The sequence below is a fragment of the Sorex araneus genome, chromosome 1, assembly GCF_027595985.1.
Source record: "Sorex araneus isolate mSorAra2 chromosome 1, mSorAra2.pri, whole genome shotgun sequence".
Lineage (NCBI taxonomy): Eukaryota > Metazoa > Chordata > Mammalia > Eulipotyphla > Soricidae > Sorex > Sorex araneus.
The window spans coordinates 301,377,453-301,402,123 of NC_073302.1; the positions used below are offsets into that span (position 1 = coordinate 301,377,453).

General features: G+C 40.5%; 1 protein-coding gene across 3 annotated transcripts in view; it reads right to left on the bottom strand.

Annotated features, from left to right (window-relative positions):
- The window catches only part of FZD3 (frizzled class receptor 3), a 78,405-nt gene that overhangs the window by 37,865 nt on the left and 15,869 nt on the right, over positions 1-24,671 (bottom strand). For all 3 annotated transcript variants that reach the window (XM_055121747.1, XM_055121752.1, XM_055121744.1), the window contains exons 2-4: positions 21,254-21,781; positions 6,274-6,470; positions 705-1,722 (exon numbers count right to left, since the gene is read on the bottom strand). In XM_055121747.1, coding sequence (XP_054977722.1) covers positions 705-1,722; positions 6,274-6,470; positions 21,254-21,442 — 1,404 coding nt within the window. In that variant the 5' untranslated portion in view covers positions 21,443-21,781. The remainder of the gene's footprint in view (positions 1-704; positions 1,723-6,273; positions 6,471-21,253; positions 21,782-24,671) is intronic.

Sequence of the window (24,671 nt, forward strand, 5' to 3'; positions counted from 1 at the left end):
TGGCCTCCAGCCAGTACCAGCATGGCTCAGGCAGACCCTAGCCCCTGGAGTACGACATCCTCGAACCCTAGCACTGATTCATGCTAATCACTGGGAGGGGCTCTTGGGACACTAGAGCACTGCTTGGAAACCCCCCCCAAAAAAACCCACAAAACACAAACAAGTCTTAGTGTCCTACATTACTTCCCTCTCCTTATTTCAGAGATGCTAAGACAAAGGTTTTACAGGAGGCTGTATCAACTTTTTCGAAGATTCGATAGTCCATGTTTATTGGAAAAGCCAAAGCCAGTTAAGAGCTATGCCAGTTTGTACATATGCATTCTGTCAGTTTCGCAAAACCATGAAATTTTTTTTTTATTCTGACCACCAGGAAATCCTACACACACACAAAAAAAGAGTGCTATTGTATCAGTTGGTAAAGTGTTCCTTCCCTTCAGCCCTGCAGAACACTAAATAATCAAGAAGCAATTGCTTTAAAAGGCCATAGCTTACAAATAAAAAAGTCATATTCTGCAAAAGAAAAGAATGTTTATAGAAACATGTGTATGACAATCTTCCAACCCTCCATATTTCTGCTCATTTACAAGTTGAAGATTCATCATGAGTACGGAAGGGAAAAAACATTCAATCACAATTAGGTCTTTAGAGCAATATGCCTTCTTCCACTATTACACACAATGTGAAATTTAGAAGGTTTCCCTTACCTGATACGGACATGGAATGTGATATTCTCGGCAGCGTTCCTGTATCCATGTTGTCTCCCAGATGCCACGGTAAGCTTGCTCATAAAAGTAGCATCCAATTACAACCAAGAGTGGTACGAGATAAAGAATGCTGAAAACACCGATTCGGATCATAAACTTCACCAATTTATCTTGGTTCTCCTTTTCTAATGGAATCTCAATTCGAACTCTGTTTAGGGATATAATGCCGGCTAAGAGGAGAGAGACCCCAACTACCACATAGAGGCAGAGGGGGGCAAGAACAAAATATCTCAATGCATCAACATCGTAGAGGCCAACAAAACACACGCCACTGATATTGTCACCTTCAATTTTATTCATCGCTAAAAGGATGATAGTTAGAGTTCCAGGGATGCCCCATGCACTGGCGTGAAACAGCAACGCTTTCTTCTCAATTGCTTCACTGCCCCACTTTGGCACAGCTGCCAAGAACCAGGTGATGGTAAGAATGACCCACCAAACACTGCCAGCCATAGTAAAAAAATAGAGTACCATAAAAAGCATGGTACAGGCTTTATTATGAGATCCTTGTGTCACTGTGGAAGCTTTATATTGTGCAGGGCTAGATGCATTGCAGGCTACTCGGTCCTCAAGCAAAAACCCAATGAAGAAAATCAACGAAACCATCATGTAGCAGACGGCATAAAATATAATTGGTCTTTCTGGATAACGGAATCTTGTGACATCAATCAAAAAAGTCAGAAAAGTAAACAAGGTGGCAGAAAGGCAAATGATTGAAATCAATCCTATGAAATAGCGAGCAAATGAAAGTTCTTCTCTCCTGAAGTACATATTCGGACAAGGAGGCGAACAATCACGCACGTGCAAAAAAGAATAACCAAGATCAGGATCAATTTTCAACTCTCGGGGACACCAAAAACCATAGTCCCTTTGCACTGCCACTGGGGCCCCTTCCGTAGGGTCTCCAGCTAAATTCAGATCCACGAGTCGAGGATACGGCTCATCACAATCTGGGAACCTACAAAATATAAGGAGAAAAATCATCTTTATTCCTGGGAAGTCTACTGACACCTGTGAGTTTCCAAACTTAGAGCCCTTTGCTCTGTTTATTCTTATGTCTTTGACACATGATAATAATAATTAGGAATAAAGTGAATAACTTATGGGCCCTATAATTAGGCCTTTCTTAACTGACAAAAATAAGTGAAAAGCTTTTAAACTTAATTTTGTTTTGGCTTCACAAATAGTAGTCTTGGCTTGTTCTCCAAGCCCATGTTCTTCCTTGAATATGTATCTCACTTGGTGTTCTCGGTGTTTCTTTGTTGCCTTTTTCCACTCTAGAGAAGCCTGTGTATTCTCTTCAACAGGAACTTCTCTCTTTTCTCCCTCTTCATATGTTCCTAAATAAGTTTAAATAAAAACTATCTTGCTTCACACACTCACACAGAGAAAAAAGTACTGCTTTCAAAAATATTTAAGTGCGGCTGGAGCGGTAGCACAGCGAGTAGGGTGTTTGCCTTGCACGCAGCTGACCCGGATCCAATTCCCAGCATCCCATATGGTCCCCTGAGCACCGCCAGGAGTAGTTCCTGAGTGCATGAGCCAGTAGTAACCCCTGAGCATCGCCGGGTGTGACCCAAAAAGCAAAAAACAAACAAACAAACTATATATATATATATATATATATATATATATATATAAACACAGTATAAACACAGTCATTAATAATTGACAGTATATACAGAAACTGTTTAAGAATTTTTTTTTTTGGCTTTTTGGGTCACATCTGGCGATGCACAGGGGTTACTCCTGGCTTTGCACTCAGGAATTACTCCTGGCAGTGCTCAGGGGACCATATGGGATGCTAGGGATCGAACCCGGGTCGGCCGCGTGCAAGGCAAACGCGCTACCCGCTGTACTATCGCTCCAGCCCCTATTTAGGAAGATTTTAAAATAAAAATGAACATATATACATATCTATATAAAATATACTATTTGTAAACTCCAACAGAATCATAACTAAAAGCTTTTTTCTTAAACTTTAATAATATGGTTCTCAATTTATCTAGACTCAGGTAGATTTATTTAACACAAGCACTAAAACATCTTTCCTAGGGGTAGGGAGATGGCACAAGGGGCCCAGCACAGGCCTAGGTGCTCAAGAGTTTAATCCCTGGAACTGCACAGTAGCCCTTGGCTAAGCTCTGCTGGGAGCTGCCCTTATTTTAAAATAAACACACAACTCTTTTCTGAATGCACAGCCCAAGGGTTCCAGTCAGACTACCATTAAAGATCCTTACAAGAGGCTTAGATATTACATAAGTTCTTCTTATTTTATCCTCACCCTCCGCTTATCATATGGGATAATGAGAGGCCTTTTAAAGTCCATACTGTCACTTACTTTTTTACCATCCCTCATTTCTCTCCAACCACCGCATTCTCTTAATTCAGTTATCTCAAACCAAATTAGCTTAGGGCACATAAATTATTTTGAATTATATGAATTACGAATACAAACATACGGTGGACATATGAAAATTTTGGTCATTTTTTAAATGTAAATTCTTTTCTAAACAATTTTTTGCTTTTTTTTTTTTTTTTTTTGGGTCACACCCGGCGATGCACAGGGGTCACTCCTGGCTCATGCACTCAGGAATCACCCCTGGCGGTGCTCAGGGGACCATATGGGATGCTGGGATTCGAACCCGGGTCGGCCGCGTGCAAGGCAAACGCCCTACCCGCTGTGCTATCACTCCAGCCCCAATTCTTTTCTAAACAATTTTAAATTGTATTAGTTATGAGTGTTTTCTTAGTTGAGGTAGCATGGTTTACAATACTATTAATTATGTTTTAGGCATAAATGTTACTACACAAAACATCCCACCAAAGGCCAATGTCCCTCACCATTGTCCTAGGTCCCTTCTCATCTGCCCCTACTCCTCCATCCACTCCCCCTCCCACACTGGTTGGTAACCATAGTTCCATTGTCAGAATCTAAGGGTTTGCTTTCACGGGACACTGTTCCCTTGTTTTGTTCTTTCATATACCACATACGAGTGAGATCATCCATCCAGTATTTGTCTCTTATTTTGTTTAACATGATACTCTCAAATTTTGTCCATGAGGGGCCGGAGCGATAGCACAGCGGGTAGGGCGTTTGCCTTGCACGCGGCCGACCCGGGTTCGATCCCCGGCATCCCATATGGTCCCCCAAGCACCGCCAGGAGTAATTCCTGAGTGCAAAGCCAGGAGTAACCCCTGAGCATCGCTGGGTGTGACCCAAAAAAGCAAAAAAAAAAAAAAAAAAAAAATTTTGTCCATGAATAGCAAAATATTTCACTTTCTTTTATGAGCAGTATTACATTGGTTGTTCATGCATGCATGTGCACGTATACACACACACACACATATACACACACACCACCATTAAGAAGTATCAATATTTGCTCTTACCACTACAAGTCCTATTTTAATGTGACTGTGTGCCTGTGTTAGGGCCCATAAATCCACACTTTAACTAGTTACCAGAGGGCTGTGGCACACAGGCTTGAGAAAGTGCCACTGTCTGAGGACAGACAAAACCAGCTTTTTCTGCAGACATACTTACACGAGTCAGGGTGAATTTTCTGCATCATCAGTTTTCTTGCCAGTATCAGTGTCTAATCCTTCAGACTTCCACTAACTACATGCTTATAAATTTATATGCATCCAATAGTTTCCAAAAAGCGATCATTGATACGCTTGCCAAATACACACAAAACCTTATGCTGTAGCTAATTAATCTTTTTATTTTCTAACACAATTCATGTTCCTCACTAGGCTCAGAATTATAAAGTCAATGACAGAAACTTTCATTGACGCATTTACTGGAGTCATCATTAGAAAGGTGGTTAAACAGCAGACAAAACATAAAAATAACCAGGATCTCTATCTGAGTCTAAAAAGAGAAGTAAACTTGTAAACACAATATTAAATGCAATAAAATGGTAAAGAGAAGGCTGACTATTTCCTCAGATGAGCTTCTGAAATACCTCCTGGAATAAAACCCTCAAAAGTATGCGAAACTTTGATTCAAATTTTTCAAAATTTGTCAGTTTGCCAATCAGTATTGTAGCAAGAAAGCCAAGCAAAGGCAGAGAGGTCTGAAGAGGGACTGCTGAATATCGCCAGCACCTGCCTCTGCTCTTACTCTCTGTAGATCACTGCCTGCTACCAATATCCATGTATTTCTGATCTACCTCTAAAACTTAATGGGAGGAACAATATTTTGTTCGCTGCTCATCTGTAATACCTAGAATGATGCCAAGCAAGAGATGACATTTGGATGCTACTTGCTGGATTAATTGTTGTTAAGTATATGCATAAATCCCTAAGCCATTTGTTATCAGACAAATGACTAGGAAGTAACAATGCGGAAGACAGGCCTGAGCTGGGAAAAATAATTGGGACCCAAGGACTGAAGAGATAGAAGAGGGGTTAAGGTGCTTGTCTGGCATACGACTGGCCCCAGTCCAATGCCTGGCACCACAAGGGTCCCTTGAGGACAGCTGGACAAAACCCACCCCCACCCTCTTGCATCCACCCAGCACAGAGGTGAAAGTAGCATTTGTGGACCACCAGGTGTGGCTCCCCAAACTACATCTGAGGAGAAATAAGTCGAGATGACAAGCAAGGAAGAACCTTCTACCCTTATCTGCATTGTTTTTATTCTTTTTCCCCCTGCCCCCATTTTTGGGTGCCAGGAATCGAAGCTAGGACCTCAAATATGTAAAACAGGGGCCAGAAAGATAATGCAGTGGGTAATGGCGCTTGCCTTGCACACCACCAACTTGGCTTTGATCCCCAGCACCACATATGGTCCCACAAGCCTTCCAGGAGTGATTTCTGAGCACAGAAACAGGAATAAGCCCTGAGCATTCAGGTGTGACTCCAGAACCAACAATAATAAAATAAAATGCAAGAGAGAAAAACTTAATGCCTTATGTTTTCCCTAATTTTTCTTTAAAAATTTTTCCTTTTGGGGCTGGAGAGGTACCACATGGTCCCCTGAGCACTGCCAGGAGTGGCCCCAAGCACCTAACCAAGAGTAGTCCTTAAGGACCACTGGGTCTGAATCCCCAAATAAACCAAACCAAAAGTCTCTTTTTTTTTTTTTTTGGTTTTTGGGTCACACCCAGCGATGCACAGGGGTTACTCCTGGCTCTGCACTCAGGAATTCACCCCTGGCAGTGCTCAGGGGACCATATGGGATGCTGGGATTAGAACACAGGTCGGCCGCATGCAAGGCAAACGCCCTACCCGCTGTGCTATCGCTCCAGCCCTTTTTTTGTGGGTTTTTTGTTTTGTTTTTTTTTGGACCAAAAGTCTCTTTAATAAAACATTTTTCTCTATTAATTTAGTGCTCTAAACTTCTAAGGAAATGAATAACTGAGGCCATGAAATTGCTTTTTAAAATACTTAAATATATACGCTTCAAGGACATTTTAAAAATAGATGAACTGGTAGACAAATAATTGAGGTGTAGTGCAATGTTAAGTAAATGACCCTTGAAGATCCACAGTGTCCGCACCTACTGCACTCCATATCCTCAGGCCACGGAACGCCGAACATCTCCATCAGCTTGGAGCACTCGCTGTACGCCCGCTGACACAGCCTACGGCAGGGGAGAGTGACGCGCCCATATTCCATACAGATCGGAGCATAGAGTGCACAAAGAAATGGCCGGAAATCCCGAGAACAATCCAGATTCACCATAGGGTGGAATGGCTGGAAAAAAATTAAAACGGAATCATTAGTGAGAGAGTTGAATACAAGTCAAAGCTTCCTACACACAATATTACAATATTCATTATTTTTCCATTAAGAAATTCTGGAGGCTGGAGCAATAGCACAGCGGGTAGGGCATTTTGCCTTGCACGCGGCCAACCCAAGTTCTAATCCCAGCATCCCATACGGCCCCCTGAGCACTGCCAGGAGTGAGGTCTGAGTGCATGAGCCAGGAGTGACCCCTGTGCATTGTGGGGTGTGACCCAAAAAGCATAAAAAAAAAAGAAATTCTTAAGGTTATCAAATTAAGCAGAAAAACTGTATAGTTGTTGTTGTTGTTATTGTTTGTTTGTTTTAAAAAACCCATTATCCTAACCTTGGAAATCCTGATTTGGTTAAGTCAGAGATATATTACAAAATCTATACACATGTTTTAATTGTTAAATTACAATTGCTAACACTGTAATCTATTAGTAAGGAAACAAAAAAAAGTGTTCCCAAATATAAAACTATGATATAATAATCATTAAATGACAGGAATAGAGCAAATACTTCAAGGAATGTACATCTGGACTTTGGATTATCAATTCTTTTTTTCTACTTGTTTATATAAAAGCTTCACAGTCATTGTTGATTTTTCAGTTGCAAATAGTCTCACTCAGCAGACGTGTCTATTGGGTAAGAATAAATAAATTTATCTGACATTAACATATATTTTTCAAGCAACCATGAGCCAAAGAAGAAATCCAGGAAGGAAATAAAAAGATTTTCTAGAAACAAAAGAGGAGAGCCTATCCTCACACCTCAATAAAGTAGAAAAACAGTAACAAATGAAGTTCAAAATAATTCAAAGGCAAGAAACCAGGAGGCACTGCACTCCCTTCAACAAAGCCCCATCACCAAAGAATGTCCTGCTGGACTCAAAGCAGACTCTACCAATGGAAAAGAACAAGAGCCCAGAAGTGACCCTTCAGGTAGATGGACCTAGGACAATGGTGAGGGACATATGGTCATCTAGAACAAAGTGGAGGATGGAAAGTCTCTTCAAATAGGGGAAAACTGGTCAGCCACTTACCAAAAAAAAAAAAAAAGGAAAAAAGAAAAAGAAATTGGAGCATCACTTCATGCTATAGTAAAAAGTCAGTGAAAATGGATTAAAGGGCTAGAGACATACTACAGGGGTAAAGACGTTTGCCTTGCATGTGCCAACCCAGTTTAATACCTGGCCCACATTTGTTCCCCCAAACACTGCCAGAAGTAATCCCTCAACAGAGAACCAGGAATAAGCCCTGAGCCCCAATGCGTGTGGTCCAATACCACGCCCCCAAAACACACACACACACACATACACACACACACACACACACACAGAATTAAAGACTGAACATAGGACCCGAATCCACGCACTGAGGAAAACATAAAACTCTCCATGACACTTATGATCCATGATCCAACTCCACTGACAGAGGGAGAAAGTATAAGTTTAAAAGTAGGACTATACCAAACAAAAAAGCTGTGTCCTGTGTAGTAATGGTACATGACTAACACATAAATATTAATACTATAATAATCCATTATACCCTCAATAAAAATATCACATTAAAAACAGCTACTTTGGGGCATTTGCCTTGCGTGCTCCCAACCCCCTTTCTGTCCCCAGCACTGCACACTCGCATAGCCACCAAGCATTACTCCTGAACACAGACTGAGAAGTCCCTAGCCAACTGGGCTGGCAGGTCAATGCAAGGCCCACCAATAATGCTGCATAGGCCCTGTGGTGACAGGGGTTACCTGGGTGATCCTGGCTGTGCTGGTGGCACCCAGGGCCACACCCTTCAGTATTCACAGGCTTTCTGGACTGCACCTAGCAATCCGGGGGGACCACATATTGCTATGGATGAAACCAGAGTTCACAGTGTGCCAGACATGCACCATAACCTCTGTACTATCTCTCTGACCCCAAGAAGGACATTCTGAAAAGCAAAAGCTGCAGACATCTCATAGCCAGTGAGAAACTCTAAAGAGACCCTTGAGTTTCAATCATGCTCTGAGTTTAAGATCGCAGATATAAAGGAGGGAAAATGCAACAAAGTGAGTAGGATCCAGGAATTCCAGAAAGTAAGAGGAGAGATTATCTTCTCAACCTGCCTTTGCTTCAGTTCCGTCTTTTGTGAGCTTCAAGGGAAAATCGTGAGACCGGACGGTTTTGTTTTGTTTCTTTCCCCTTGGTTGGCAAGAACTAAGCTTGTTCTCTTGATCTCAAAATTGACTGAATAATTGTAGGGTTTATTTTACAGGTTAAGACCCAGGTTCAACTAAGAAGCAGGCTGATTTTGTCTTATAATTGAAGGCATGGTTTCAGAAACATTAAGGAGAAAACTCCGGAAATGAAAGTAGAGAACTATTTTGAAAGTAAATCAAAAAAGCTTTAAACAATTAAATAAATAAAATTTTTCTCTGCAAGTGGAGAGATTACACAGGGGTTAAGGCACTTGCCTTGCAGTCGCTGACATGGGTTCAAGCCCCAGCACCAGTGAATCTGGGGCTCACACCACAAAAATTAAGAATGTAAAGACAGGGGCTAGAACTGACCTACCAAGAATAGCACACCACATTTGATGGGTATAAGGTAGAAGACAATCAATCTTGACTAAAAATATATATATATACATATATACATACATATGTATAGTATATTAGCAAAACTCAAATTCTAACAACATGTTAATGATCTCTAATTTAGGGACTTAATGGCTCCAAAATGAGATACAACAATTTTCACACACTTTCCTCTAAGAAAACCTTTTTGGATCATTTTTAGTCAATTATTCATAACAAGCAATGCAAAATAAGTTATTTAGCATCTGCCTTTGGGGTGATGGTGGAAAGGTGTAATGGTGGTGGGATTGGTGTTGAAAATTTGAATGTAATCAATTACTGTGAACAGCTCCTTGAAAATAAATATAAATAAATAAATAAAAGACAGAGGCCAGAGACCTTAGAGTAGGCAGGATGCTTGCCTTGCATGTGGCAAATCCGGGTTCACATCCCAGCACCACATATGGTCCCCCAAGCACCACCAAAAGTGATCCTGAACACAACTGGGTATGGCCCAAAATAAACAAATAAAATGTAAAGATATGCTGGTGCTATCACAAATCTAACAAAGATTTTTTATAAGACTATATATATATGTATATATATATAATCTAAAAACTCAAAAATAAAAAAAAATTCAGTTAGAGAATGAACAAATGATATAAACAAATATTTCCCCCAACAAGATACATGAATGTCAAGCAAACACATGAAAAGATGTTCACTTTCATTAGCCATATGGAAACTCAAATTAAAAACATAAGATATCACTACATACATATTAGAAAAGTTGAAATAAAAAAATGACAATACCATATGTTGGTAGAGAATGCAGAGAAAGCACAACTCCGATACTCTGCTTGTGGGAATGTGAAACAGTACAACCACTATGAAAAACAGCCTAGCAATTTCTTAAAAACCTAAACATATGCTTATCAAACCAACCACAGTCATACTCTTGGACAATTATGCCCACAAAAAGAAATTTTAAGTTTTTCCCAAGGCCTGTACACAAATGTTCATATAAGCTTTATCATTGAAAAGGGCTGGAAACAGCCCAATGTCCCTCAATGAGTGGTTGGCTGAATAAATTGCGATATACATATATCATGGAATAACTATTCGGCAATTAAAAACTATGACTACTAACACAGGCAACACTGGAGAGGCTCTCAAGACTATTATGCTGTGGGAAAAAGATATTTCCAAGAGACCCATAATATGTTTCCACTTATATAACAGTCTTGAATTGACAAAACTAAAGAGAAGAAATTTGACAGATAGTTTCTTGGGCTAGGAAAAGGGAGGAAGGAGAAAGGTCCAAGGAGATCCTTGGTGGTGACAAAACAGCTTTACTGTGGCAATGACCACATGAATCTATACCTGTGATAAAATGCAAAGACTATACACGTGGATATACGCATATACACATAAAAATTAGTACATGCAAAATCTAGTGTAATATGATCAAGTCTATAAATAACACTAACATCATTTTTCTGAATTTGATATTTTTTATTTTGTTTGGGGGCCATCTCTGGCAGTGCTCAGGGCTTACTCCCAGCTGTCTGCTGAGTTCTCACCCACATCCCAAGTTTTGAGCCTTTTAATGGCTTTATAAGATAATAAGATTAGGGGAAACTGGGAAGCACAAATAAACTCTGTCCTATTTTTGCAACTTCCCAAGGGTTTTAATCTCTGACACTGCATATGGTCCCCCAAGCCCTGCCAGAAATGAATCCTGAGCACAGTGTCGGGATTGAAGTCCTAAATATTGATGGGAATGTTCAGGGCTTATTCATACATACATACATACATACATATATCTATATATATTTATATACACACACAGAGACAGACAGACAGACAGAGACAGAGACAGAGAGCACATATATAGCGAGGATATCTTAAGAAATCTCCAAGTAGCTTGGTACTCAGCAATACAAAAAATAGCAACCCAATATAACATGTTAATTAAAGCCTCACCCTTGAGCCCTATTGTGAATTATAAAATTGACTGGAGTGACTATTTCATGCTGCTTGCACTGAGCCTAAAGCTACAAGTTTATAATTTTTTTTTTTTTTTTTTGCTTTTTGGGTCACACCCAGTGATGCTCAGAGGTTACTCCTGGCTTTGCACTCAGGAATTACTCCTGGAGGTGCCTGGGGGACCATATGGGATGCCAGGGACTGAACCCGGGTCAGCCGCGTGCAAGGCAAACGCCCTACCTGCTGTGCCATCGCTCCGGCCCCTATACTTCTGCAACTTAATAGCTTCAAGTGTTGTATACTTGGTGCTACATCTCAACAAGTATTTACCAACACACACTATTGCCAGGCATGTTCTAAACGTTTTACCTGTATTATCTCCTTTAATCTTCTCAACAGTTCTAGAAGGAAGATACTATTATTGTTAATCCCATTTTATAATACTTGTAAAGAAAATGAAACACAATAAATGATGTAACTTGCCCAAGATTACACAACTTTAGAGCCAGAAAGATAACTCAGCAGGCTGGAATGCATGATTGCATGAGGGAGGCCAGGGTTTGAGCCTCAGCACCACACGGTCGCCTGAACACTGCCAGGAGTGACCATGGAACACCAACCCAAGAGTAGCACCCAAGCACTGCTGGATGTACCCCCAGCAAAATGCATACACATACATACATACATACAAGATTATACAGCTGCAAAATAGGCCCAAGAATCTAACCTTCACAGGGCTGGAGTGATAGCACAGCGGGTAGGGCATTTGCCTTGCACGCGGCCGACCCGGGTTCGATTCCCAGCATCCCATATGGTCCCCTGAGTACCACCAGGGGTAATTCCTGAGTGCAGAGCCAGGAGTGACCCCTGTGTATCAATGGGTGTGACCCCCCCAAAAAACAAAAGAGTCTAACCTTTGCGTTCTTTTTTTTTTTTTGCTTTTTGGGTCATATCCAGCGATGCACAGGGGTTACTTCTGGCTTTTCACTCAGGAATTACTCCTGGCGGTGCATGGGGGACCATATGGGATGCGGGGATCGAACCTGGGTCGGCCGCGTGCAAGGCAAACGCCCTACCCGCTATGCTATCGCTCCGGCCCTAACCTTTGCATTCTTATCAAGTCTTTGAACACAATTTCTCTAAACTTTTCTTCTACAATATTGTGTAATTAGCATATGTCATACATGCAATAGCACACAGATCCAGTAAGTGATGGCTTAAAGGCTCAGGGAGTTTTTGCAGCCCTAGATGAATGCCCTGCCCTCGCAAGTAGGAAAATCAACTGGAAAGACCCTTCTAGAAAGCCAGACACAGCATGGCTGAATTTTAAAGGTGTTTTGTTTTTGTTTTTGTTTTTTGCTTTTTGGGTCACACCCATTGATACACAGGGGTTACTACTGGCTCTGCACTCAGGAATTACCCCTGGCAGTGCTCAGGGGACCATATGGGATGCTGGAAATCGAACCCGGGTCGGCTGTGTGCAAGGCAAACACCCTACCTGCTGTGCTATTGCTCCAGTCCCTAAAGTTATTTTCTTGGTTAAAGAAACCAGAGCAAAAATGTTGGTACTAATGACAACATCTATATAAATTCTGGGAAATAAAAATCTAGGGACACAGACAGCAGCTCAATGGTTGCTGAAAGCAGGAGGTTAGAGGGTGAGAAAAATATACAGAGGCTCAGGGAAGTTGCTGAGGTGATGAAAATGTTTTCTATAGCGGGGCTGGAGAGACAGCACAGTGGGGAGGGTGCTTGCCTCACAAGCAGACAAACCAGGTTCCATCTCTGACATCCCACATGGCCTCCTGAGCACTGCCAGAAGTGATTCTTCAGTGCAGAGCCAGGAGTAACCCCTGACCATCACTGGGTATGCCATCCCCAAAAAAAGTTTAATATTTTGACTGTGATGAAGGTTTCATGGGTGCAAGTTGTTTAGTCAGTAACAACTAAAATGTTACTGAACATTTTAGTAAATGCAGTTAGCTGTATTCAAATACCTCAGTAAAACAATTATATAAAAACAAAATATTACTATCTCAAATAAGCAAACTGCTTCAATTTTAATATTAACTTCTTTGGGGGAAGGGAGTTTGAGTCACACCCAGCTGTGCTCAAAAATCACTCCAGCAGTCCTCAGGAGGCAAGGCTGTACTAAAATCTCTGACCCCAAACAGGAACAATCTTTAATCTCAGCAAAACCAAAGTAAATGAGGCAGACTGACTACTGCCCAGTTGAGAACAAATTCGTAAGAGAAGGGATATCTTAAAGCTCTATGAAGTAGAATAAGAATTTAAGCTGATTAAATTTTTAAGACTTGCGGAACACTTCCTTACGCAGGCTACTGCTGTCCACTAAATCAAGACCAGCATATAGGAAGTTTACAAACTGGAAAGTAACTTTCTAAAATTAAATTTCTCGTTTCTACAACAAAGGTGCACTACAGGGAACCTTCCATTCTTTGTTCAAATTCAAATCGACCCAGTCTTTGTGCCCTTATTCTCTTTCTTCTTTTCACATTTCCATTCCTGTTACTATAGGAACCTGCTAGCTGACAAGCCTGTAAGCATAGCAACAGCCCAAGCTTGGCAAAGGGTGTGAAAGGGGAACAGAGTCAAAGGCCAAAATTTGACTCATGAGAATCAGGATTCCAATCTTTATCCCTCCACAAAGGACTTGGTAACCATAGAAACTATATCCTCCTGGGTTTGGGGAAATTATGATTGAACTCACTAATTGTGCAAGCAAATGTGGAATGGTGCTGAAAACTCAAAAATGATATTCATTCTATTCCACATCCAAAGTAGAATAAGAAACTGTACTGAAATAATTTTTAGAGTAACAAAAAGATCTTTCCAATTTATTTTCTGTAAATAATTTTAATTCCTAATGAGAAATATTTCAAACTTGAAGAATTCTTTTGTATTTAGGAAAAAAAGGTTTGCAGAACACCTTTAATCCCATGAATTTGCTTTTCTTTTACAAAACTTCTGCAAGTTTCATGAGAATATCTTAAGTACTTTCAAAGACTTTCAGTTGAGTTGGTTTGCAGAAATTTGCCATTATTGTGGGAACATATTTATCTTCTTAAATTAAAGGGGAATTCCCAGAACAGCATAAAATTTTACCGCTGTAGGGGCTGGAGCAATAGCACAGCAGGTAGGGCATTTGCCTTGCACGTGGCTAACCCAGGTTCGATTCCCAGTATCCCATATGGTCCCCTGAGCACCGCCAGGAGTAATCCCTGAGTGCAGAACCAGGAGTAACCCCTGTGCACTGCCGGGTGTGACCCAAAAAGAAAAAAAAAATTTACCTCTCTTTACATGGACACTCTGGTGGTGGCTGTAGTACAATATCACTGGATACTAATACTACTGTAAATTATGATACCTGAATTTTTACAAAGGCAAAATAATATATACATAGGTGTTATAAAAACATTTTATGTAAATGTCATATTTACAAAATTTTAATAGAAGGAGAAACAAAAATGTTTAAAATGACTATCTCTAATGCATGCCGGAGGCCTGGATTCAATCTCTGGCATCTTATAGTTCCTGGGGCACCCCAAGTCCTGAACTGTCTTTTTAATATAAACTGTACATTAGAGTAAATAAGTCTAATAGTCAATGAGGTATTTTCTATTTATAAAGTATTCCAGCCATGAAATAAATGATAGCATAAAATATTATCATTTAAAAAATTCCTAATAAAATTACTGATTTTGGAAGTAATCATTGGCTGATAAGATTTTAAGAAGTGATAATCATTATGTACCTATGAAATATTCCTTATAGAAAATCAAAAAGAGGGGAATCTGGGGAGAGAGCTCAAAAGACTGGAGCACATGACTTACAAGCACAAGATCCTGAGTTTGACCCTCCAGCTGCATATGGACAGCTCTCAGGGCAGGCGGCCCTACAGCATGGGCCCAGGCACTAAAATGTAGGCCTGCACCAGATAAAGCAGGAAGTGGTCTCTGGGTCCCAAACACCACTGGGAAACTTCAACCCCACCCCCATCCCCACTCCCCCACCAAGAAAAACTTTCAAAGGAGTGAACACCACCTGGTATGCAGTCAGCAAAAGAAAGACTATAAAAAACTCTGCAGGGTACACACATGACAAGAAAAAAAGGAGGAGAAAGAGAAGAAACTACCAAATAAGAGGCTTAAGGAATATATTAATTGAATACAATGTGTGAATTTGAAAAGACAACTACAAAATTTGTGAATACTAGGAGTAACTTAAGCATTAACTGGCTATTGATTACATTGAGGAAGCAATAAGGGTTACTAGGTTTCTATATTCTTAGATGTATACACAACACACATAATTATGGATGAAACGATGATGCTCAGGAGCTGTTTCAAAGAAACCCTTTGTGCGACATAGAGATGGGCCAAGGAATTGAGCACAGGCTTTAGATGAAGCAGCTCTCGGCTCTGACCCTGGTACCCCCAGCACTGAGAGAGTGACCCCTCACCACAAAGGCAAGCACCATCAAGTGTGGCCTGTAAACAAACAACTGGACTATGAGTTGGTAATTTCTGAAGTTGGATGATGGCATATAGCAGTCATTATACTATGCACATTTTTACCAAGAATATCCTCAATCCAGTTGGGTTATTATTCAGACCAGAAGGAACCAGAAAGATTTCGTGGACAGGCAACAGCCCAGGGAATTCATAGCCTTGAAAACAGTTTTATAAGACACTTTATGTAAAGAGCTCTTTTAAAGGACGGGAGAAACTTCCCAGCACGTGGCAGTGAGGATGATGCTCACTAATGGTGCCGACAGTTGTCCTCTACTGAATTAAGAAAGGTTAAAAACACAGCAATCAGTCATCCCAAATTGACTTTTACTGTCAATTTGTTAACTGACAATAAGTTATCAGAATTATCTTCTGATAACTCTACTTGCCATTCTTTTACGTTTTATTTAAGCAAATAACATCAAATAATATGCCTGCGAAGAAGGCAGGTGAGGCAGGGGTGGGGGTAGGAAAGAACCTGGGTACATTGATGGAGGGAAGGGAAAGTTGGTGGTGGGATTGGTGTTGGAACACTGTATGCCTGAATGAACAACTTTGTAAATCATGGAGTCTTAATAAAAAGTAATATATATATATATATATATACATATACTATCAACATTTTATAAGACAAATTTTCCATAATAAAATTATTTTCCATAATAATGCTTTTTTTAACTGGGAGATTGGTTCAAATACATTTGTTCTTAATAAACAAGAAGGATACCAAGCTGTTCAGATCTTTGGAATCTCTGTTCCCACAAGGGATCTGTCCTGCAGTTTCCAACATTACAGAAATTTTCTTTTTGTTTGTTTGTTTTTGGGCCACACCCAGTGATGCTCGGGGCTTACTCTTGGTTTTGTGCTCAGGGATCACTCCTGGTGGGCTCAGGGAACCATATGGGGTGTGAGGATCAAACCCAAGTCAGCTGTGTACAAGGCTTACCTGCCTTACCAACAGGCCCCTATTTACAGAAATTGTTGAGTGAGAATAACATGACAATGAAACAGGAGACAAACACAAACCACTCTAGGAGTTTTTTCTTTAATTATTCTATAAAAGGTGTACTTGGGGAAGGCAGGGGAGGGGTAAGACAGGGAAAGAGAGAAAGAGAGAGAGAGAGAATACAGAGACAGAAAAAAGCAGCAACCAATCTCCTACAGAGACTAAAGCTCGGTCCACATAATAACAAATTAAACAGGGTGACAGGTAACAAAGAATAATGCTCTGCATTTTACATAGCACTTCAACTTTTCAAAGTTCTTTAAAATACATGACACATATTATTTGATCGTAACAAAAATCCTGTAAAGAGAAAAAGCATACACTTCCTAGAGTAGACCAACCCAAAGCAGCCAGAACCTGAGTCTCCTAACCCTATTTTAGTACTTTTCAACAAAATTGTCACTTTCTTGTTCAACTGGGCTTTTAATTATCCAGTGCAGACCGATTGAGCTCTCTTTTATTTCTAGAGTCATAAATACCTGATAACAAGTAGGCTAAGAGTTACTGACAATTTGTTGTCTGTGCTGGACAGCTCCCAAAAAATTTACTTTGCAATCTACACAGCTCAAAATGGGTTTAGAAACCCAAGAATGAGAAATTTTTTTTTTCTATCAAGGGGTGGGGTGGAAGGGTAGGAGACAGAAATCAGCTAAGGGCCAAGAAGGGTCAATGGGTTGGAGTACATGATTTGCATGTGGAATGTCTGATCCCCGACACCACATATATGGTCCCCTATGTATGATCAGGAGGAAAGAAAAGAAAGAAAGAAAGAAAGAAAGAAAGAAAGAAAGAAAGAAAGAAAGAAAGAAAGAAAGAAAGAAAGAAAGAAAGAAAGAGAGAGAGAAGGGAGGGCGGGACGGAGGGAGGGAGTGAGGAAGGAAGTAGAGGAAGGAAGGAAGGAAGGAAGGAAGGAAGGAAGGAAGGAAGGAAGGAAGGAAGGAAAGAGGGAGAGAAGGAAGGAAGGAAGGAAGGAAGGAAGGAAGGAAGGAAGGAAGGAAGGAAGGAAGGAAGGAAGGAAGGAAGGAAGTGAGGAAGGAAGGAAGGAAGGAAGAAGTCATAAAAATTTAACAAATGTATTTTTGTATCAATGAGGATAATTAAACCATGATATAATTTTAATGAAAACATAGACTGGAATGCCCTATATACAAAGAAAGAATGTCCAATTTGTTGGTAGTGAAAAGCCAAACCTGAAACAACCAACAGCCCACACCTGCTCTCATCTGTGGCATCCCTCCCTCCTCACAGCCACATAATATTGTTATGCTCAGGCATCCTGACTCATCAAAGCATCTGTTTGGGAATGAAATCTAGGCAATCTAAAGGGTAGGCATACTCAAAGACCCTAGACCTAGAAAATCATCTTTTCATTCATCCTGTTCCATACTGAACATTCAAGATTGAGCTTGAACTGTATGTGCCCGGTAGCAGCTGACAGGCACACTCAAAGTTCCCAGATCAGAGGTAGGTGTCATCATCAGACAGCTGTCACTGTAAGTACCCAAGAACCCTTGCTTTCATCTGGATGTTCTGTTAACTTTAAGTTCCCATGTTCTTTATACTTCTGAAGTGTCTAGCGCCTCTCAATGGCAACATCATCCTGATCCAACATCCACAGCAACTAGACCCAAGATTACTTCAAATCATTAGAGCCTTCTCTTAGAAACTACTGCCCCTAAGTGTTCTTCTGAAACTGTGAAAACCAGAGAAGCAACCTTACATCCAATAATATAGCAGACAACAATGATATGTTTTCGAAGGAGCAAGTGAACACTTGGCCTAACACCTTTAAGAATTACCTTTAAGCCTACAACTAGGAGACATGTTCACTTGGAATGACCTTTCTAATGTTTTTATCTAGAAATGATATTTACATTTGCAAATGTGCCATACATTGTGCAATTACTTTATAAATCTTTTGCATAATCTTAAAAATCCCTTGAGGTATTGCTATTATTGCCTGTGCAAAGAAAGAAACCAAAGCTCAGGATGGTAAATGACTTATTTAAGGTCTGAAAAGTCACTACATGGCAGTGTCAAAAGTCGAACCCAGGGGCCAGAGAGACAGTACAGCAGGTATACTTGCCTTGCACATGGCCAACCCAGGTTAGATCCCAGGCACACGCCACTCCTCACGCCTGACCAGGAGTGATCCCTGAATGCAAGGCCAGAAGTAAGCCCGAGCACTGCTGGAGCACAAATCAGTACAAATATCTTTTGACTTCCTCCTTGCTACCCTAGTTGTTTTCAAAAGAAGTTGTACAATTTATAATGTATTAGAAACAAAGGTACTCTACTTCAATTTTTTTTGTAAGAAAACTGATGTCTTTAATACACAACAGGGACCACTATGCCTGGAACCAAATCACTGTATGAAACCAATACCCATTTTCATCCATTCTAAACTGACAGATCTCTCTTTATTAGTCAGAACTATGTACTCACTCAGAAGAGCAGAAAATGTTCAAACTCTATACCATTTTCAATTTTTTGGACTATAGAAGATGCCCTTCATATCTTAAGATCTAAGAATCTTTTTACAAATTTCCATGTTTTATACTAGTCTAGTTGGAAGTAATAAATCTTTAAGTTTAACTATAAAAGGAAGAATTCCAGAAGAGACAGAAGCAGAAGGGGAATGGAGATTGGAATAAACTGTAATTGATACCGAAAAAAAAAAAAAGGAAAAATTCCAAAGCAAGTAGACTTCCATTTGCTGAAAGAACCGTAACAATGAATTAAAGACTCAAGTATAGGGGCTGGAGTGATAGCACAGCGGGTAGGGCATTTGCCTTGCACGCGGCCGACCCGGGTTCAAATCCCAGCATCCCATATGGTCCCCTGAGCACCACCAGGGGTGATTCCTGAATGCATGAGCCAGGAGTGACCCCTGTGCATTGCTGGGTGTGACCCAAAAAGAAAAAAAAAGACTGAAGTAGAAAACATTCTCTGTAAATTACACATACACATTTATGTATATATATGTATATATATAGCACTATCAATGAGAATAAGTAAATGGCAAAAGCAATTACTTTTAGAGTATTCTTACTTTGTACAAATACTTGACAATACAACTTCATTTTTCACCTTACCAAGGAAAAGAAAAATCAAGCCAGTACGATTACTATTAGCTCCATTTTATAAATGAAGACATACAGGCAAAAAGGTTTACATATCTTGGCCAGGGATGTAAATCAGTGGTAAAGTGCATACTTTGCAAGTCTGAGGCTCTGGGTTCAATTTCTGGCTTTATACACAAATTTTTTCCCATATAATTTGCCCAAAGCAACAGTTAAAAAACAGAAGAACTAAAATTCAAACCCCAGGTTACTGCAACTGGAAAGCTTCTATTCCTTATTACCCTCATCTCTAGTTCTGACAAATATATATTTGTCAACAATTCTGTAACCACCACTATAGAAATAATCACATACTTATATAAACCTACTATTAACTGTGCCTAAATATCTGTTATAATTTCTTTTTTTTTTTTTTTTGCTTTTTTGGGTCACACCCGGCGATGCACAGGGGTTACTCCTGGCTCTGCACTCAGGAATTACCCCTGGTGGTGCTCAGGAGACCATATGGGATGCTGGGAATCGAACCCGGGTCGGCCGCATGCAAGGCAAACGCCCTGCCCGCTGTGCTATCGCTCCAGCCCCCAATATCTGTTATAATTTCTAAAGTAAAATTATTAAAAGAATTTGTAGAACTATCATTAGAAAGTGTCAAGTAAGGTTACAAATTTTCATAAAATCCGAAGATGTCAAGCACAGATAATTCACAGAACAAAAAATTTTTATAACATGAAAGTTATCATTGTGGGGCTGGAGTGATAGCACATCAGGTAGGGCGTTTGCCTTGCACGCGGCCGACCCGGGTTCTAATCCCAGCATCCCATATGGTCCCCTGAGCACCGCCAGGGGTAATTCCTGAGTGAAGAGCCAGGAGTAACCCCTGTGCATCGCAGGGTGTGACCCAAAAACCAAAAAAAAAAAAAGAAAGTTATCATTGTTCAGTTGACTGAATGTGATAAAGCCATACAATTAAGTATTCAAGAAGATTAAAATTCTATTAAGCTATAATTCTAAATGCTGAATAACTCAATTTTGTAAATCACATTCCTTAAATAATAATTCAATTATATGTTTTATTTCTGTCCAGTTCTACTATCAAATAACAAAATGATGTAATACCTTGTAGTTTTAAACTTCTGAATGACTATTATCTCTCCCAAGTTCTAGCATTTCGAATTTATAAAAGTAGATTAAAACATCAGTCAAAAGTAACATTCCGCAAACATAAATTCTTCAATCAATCAGTTTGGATGTAGATATGTGACATTTTAATAAACAAGATGTAGTTAAAAATAACATTTTTCCATGCTGCTTATTAGGTACATTCATTACATTGGTTTACAGAACAATATAAGAAACATTTTCTGGAGTCGGAGACATAGTACAGCGGATAGCTCACTGGGCTTGTACACAGCCGACACAAGTCCTATCCTAGCCCCCCTTATTATCCCCTGATGCACACCAGGAGTGATCCCTGAGCACAGAGCCAGGAGTAAACTCTGAGCAAAGCCAGTGTGGCAAAAAAAAAAAAAAATTAAGAACAATTTTTTAAGATATGTCAAAGAAATCAAGCCTTACCTCCATTGCTAAAGCTGCTGTCTGTTGGTCATAATGATTCAGAAGATTAGGCATGAAGGTAGTATTATAAGGCAGATCTTGGCACATCCTCAAGGTAATAGGTTCACAAGAAAACAAACTGTGCCCACCAATATGCTCCACAAACATAGTCAAGGGCCAAAAATAAAAGACAATCCAATTCATAGCCATCCTTCCTGGGTCTGGGAGAGCGGCGGTAATCAGGTAAACTCAATACGTACTTTAGATCTTCAGACCCCTGCAGGTCTCAGCTGAAAGGTGTCCTTTCTATCTTACTGTTAAGTTCTTCAAACAGTTCGATACTCTGCACTGTCAGAGGTTCGTTAGCTTGGTCTCACAAAAGGCATTTGTTTTTGGTTTCACAACATGGGAAAATGACATCATCGTGTCTCTTCTGTTCATTTTATTACATAGGGCATATTTGGCCAACATATGAAGTTGATCAGCCACATTCCCAAACAACAGATTCCATCTTAGGAGAAGAGCTAGTTCTTCCTTTGACTGAAATATCTGAAATTTTTGAAAAATAGTGAAGTTAGTAATTTCCTCTCAGCATACTGTGGACTCCACACCATACTCTTCAAAGAGCTCAGTAGCAGTAAACAAACTAAAGACAGAAAATTCAGTTTCACAAAGCAGTAGAAAAATAAGTAAAATCTTTTTTTTTTATTTTGTTTTTGGGCCACACCCAACTGTGGCTAGGACTTACCCTCTGGCTTTGTGCTCAGGGGTAACTCCTGGCAGGGTTTAGGGGACCATATAGGGTCATGGGGCTGCTGTACTATCTCTCTCCAGCCCCTAATACAATCTTGGTAATATCATACCAACCTAAGATATAAAACTACATGAATATTATACAAAAAAACTTTTCCATTTAATTATGCTATATATTAAAATACTCCTTAGAAAGTATTTAATGGAATAAATACTCAGTTGCTCAAATAACATAAAGTTCTTATCTATGATTGCAAGTAAAAAATTTTTGTTGCTTTGGGACCACATATGACAGTGCTCAGGAGTTATTCCTGGCTCTGCACTCAGGAATTACTTCTGGTGAGCTCGGGGTACCATATATGGTGCTGGGGGTCAAAATCCAGGTCAGCCGTAGCCACTGTGCTGTTGCTTAGCCCTTAAATTTTTTTTTTTATGGAAGTGCTTATCATAGAGGCAGGCTGGTGGTGGGAGGGAGACTGGGAACATTGGGGGAGGAAATGTCACATCGTGAAGGGATTGGCATTGTATGCCTGAAACTCAATAGTGAATGACTATGTAAATCACAGTACCTCACTACAAATTATTTTTTTAAAAGCAAAAATAAATACAAAGTTTTCAACTGTAGTGGCCATAAAATGGTTATAGAGGGTTGGTTTATGTTTATGGTTTCGATGTACAAAGTTACTACATCTACCACAACCAAAGTGCCCAAGATGATGCACCACCGTCCCATTGTCATTTCTAGTTCCTCCCTGCCTCTCTCCCTGCCTCCACCACTTGGTAATCTCAATTTTGTAATGCAAGGCCCAGGAGGGTATGCCAGACATACTGTCCACTCCCTTGTTTTGTCTACTATAAACCACAGATAACCGAGATCATCCAGTATTTGTTTTTCTCCTTCAGATTGATTCCACTTAACTTGATATCCTTCAGCTTTACAGGACAGCAATCTTAAATCTGTCACCAAGTATACCATACCCATTTTGAAAGCACCCCACTTAGTACTACTGCACCCAGCACCGGCTGGTGTGGCCCAAGACGACAGAGCCAGGTGTGAACTCTGAGCACCACCAGGTAAGGGCTCACCAGGGAAGAAGGGAAGAAAAAAAAAAAAAGGACTTCCTACTCGGAGCTGGAGAGATAAGGGCAAGGCATGTGCCTTTCGTGCAGCCGATCCTAGTCCAAACCCAGCACCACATGGCCTCCTGAGGGCTGCCGGGTGCAACTCAGGTGCAGCCCTGGAAGCCTCCTGAGCACCACCAGGCAACTCCAGGTAATCCTCAGCACCTCAGGGCCCAAGTAGCACCTATCCTCACAGTGAACTGAGCACAACTTAAGAGTCCCCCCATTCCACTCCCTGCACTCCCTCTAAAATGTTCTTAGTAACGTGCTGAGGATGGCATTCAGCGTTCCACCACATGCCTCATGCTTATGAGGGCCTGAGTTTGTTCTGGGAAAAAGGGTAAACAATGGGAGATATAGGAAGAGTAGGAGAGGGGAGAAAGGGAGACACAAAGGGGAAAAGGAGAAGTGGGAAGGAAGGGAGAGACAGGGCGAGGGGAGAGGGAGGGAAGACCAACCACTAAGCTTCACTTGTCTTATGTTTTTGTATGTTCTTTTTTTTCTTTTTTGGGTCACACCTGTCAATGCATAAGGATTACTCCTGGGTTTGTACTCAGGAATTACTCCTAGAAGTTGCCAGGGGACCATGTGGAATGCTTGGGAATCTAACTTGGGTCGGCTGCGTGGAAAGCAAATGCCCTACCGCTATACTATAGCTCCAGCCTCTTCACTTGTTTTATGTTTTTAGAGGCAAAATACCTCTCTTATTTGGGGTTAAAGGGTGAGGAAAATAGAGTTGATTAAAAAAAAACACATTCTAGGGCTGAATATGTATTTTTCTGCGTTTGCTTGGGGGGAGGGCGGGGGAGACTCAACCGATGATGCTCAGGGCTTCCTCCTGGCTCTATACTCAGGGATCACTCCTGGGGATGCTCCGGAAATGGTATGGGATGCTGGGGATTGGATCTGGGTCAACTGTGTGCAAGGTGGAGCCCTACAGCTGTACTATCACTCCAGCCCTAGGCCCAAGCATGCAGCTCATTGGGAGAGCACATGCCAAGCAAATGTGTGGTCCTGGATTTGATTCCTGGCACTGAAGAGAAAAATAACACACACACACACACACACACACACTCTAAGCTATCATATTTTAATTTGTTTCAGTAATGATACTAAATTCACTCGTTGTTTGTTTCTTGCTTTTGTGCTCTATCCAGCTATGCTCCAGAGTATTCCCAGAGTGGTTACCTAGTAATCACCTAGGGCCTCATTCATGCAAGCCAAATGCTCTACTCTGAGAGATTCCTGGTGCCTACAAGTGCTTTTTTTTATTTCACTGTTTCATATGCACTGGATATTTGTTATCCAGCACCCAAGTTAGAAAAACATCAGAAATTCAGTTTAGAATCAGAGACCTAAGTTACCAGGACACCTTAAATACAAGACAGTTTAGAGCTATTACTGATTTGACTTAAGCAGGGAAAGAAAGTTCTTTCGAAACTATCTATGACTGGGACTTAGACATCACAAGTTTTAGTTAATAAGCAAAACAAACAAAACCCATTTGGAGACAAGAGAGAGAATACAGCAGGCCAGACACTTGCCTTAAATGTAGATTATTCCT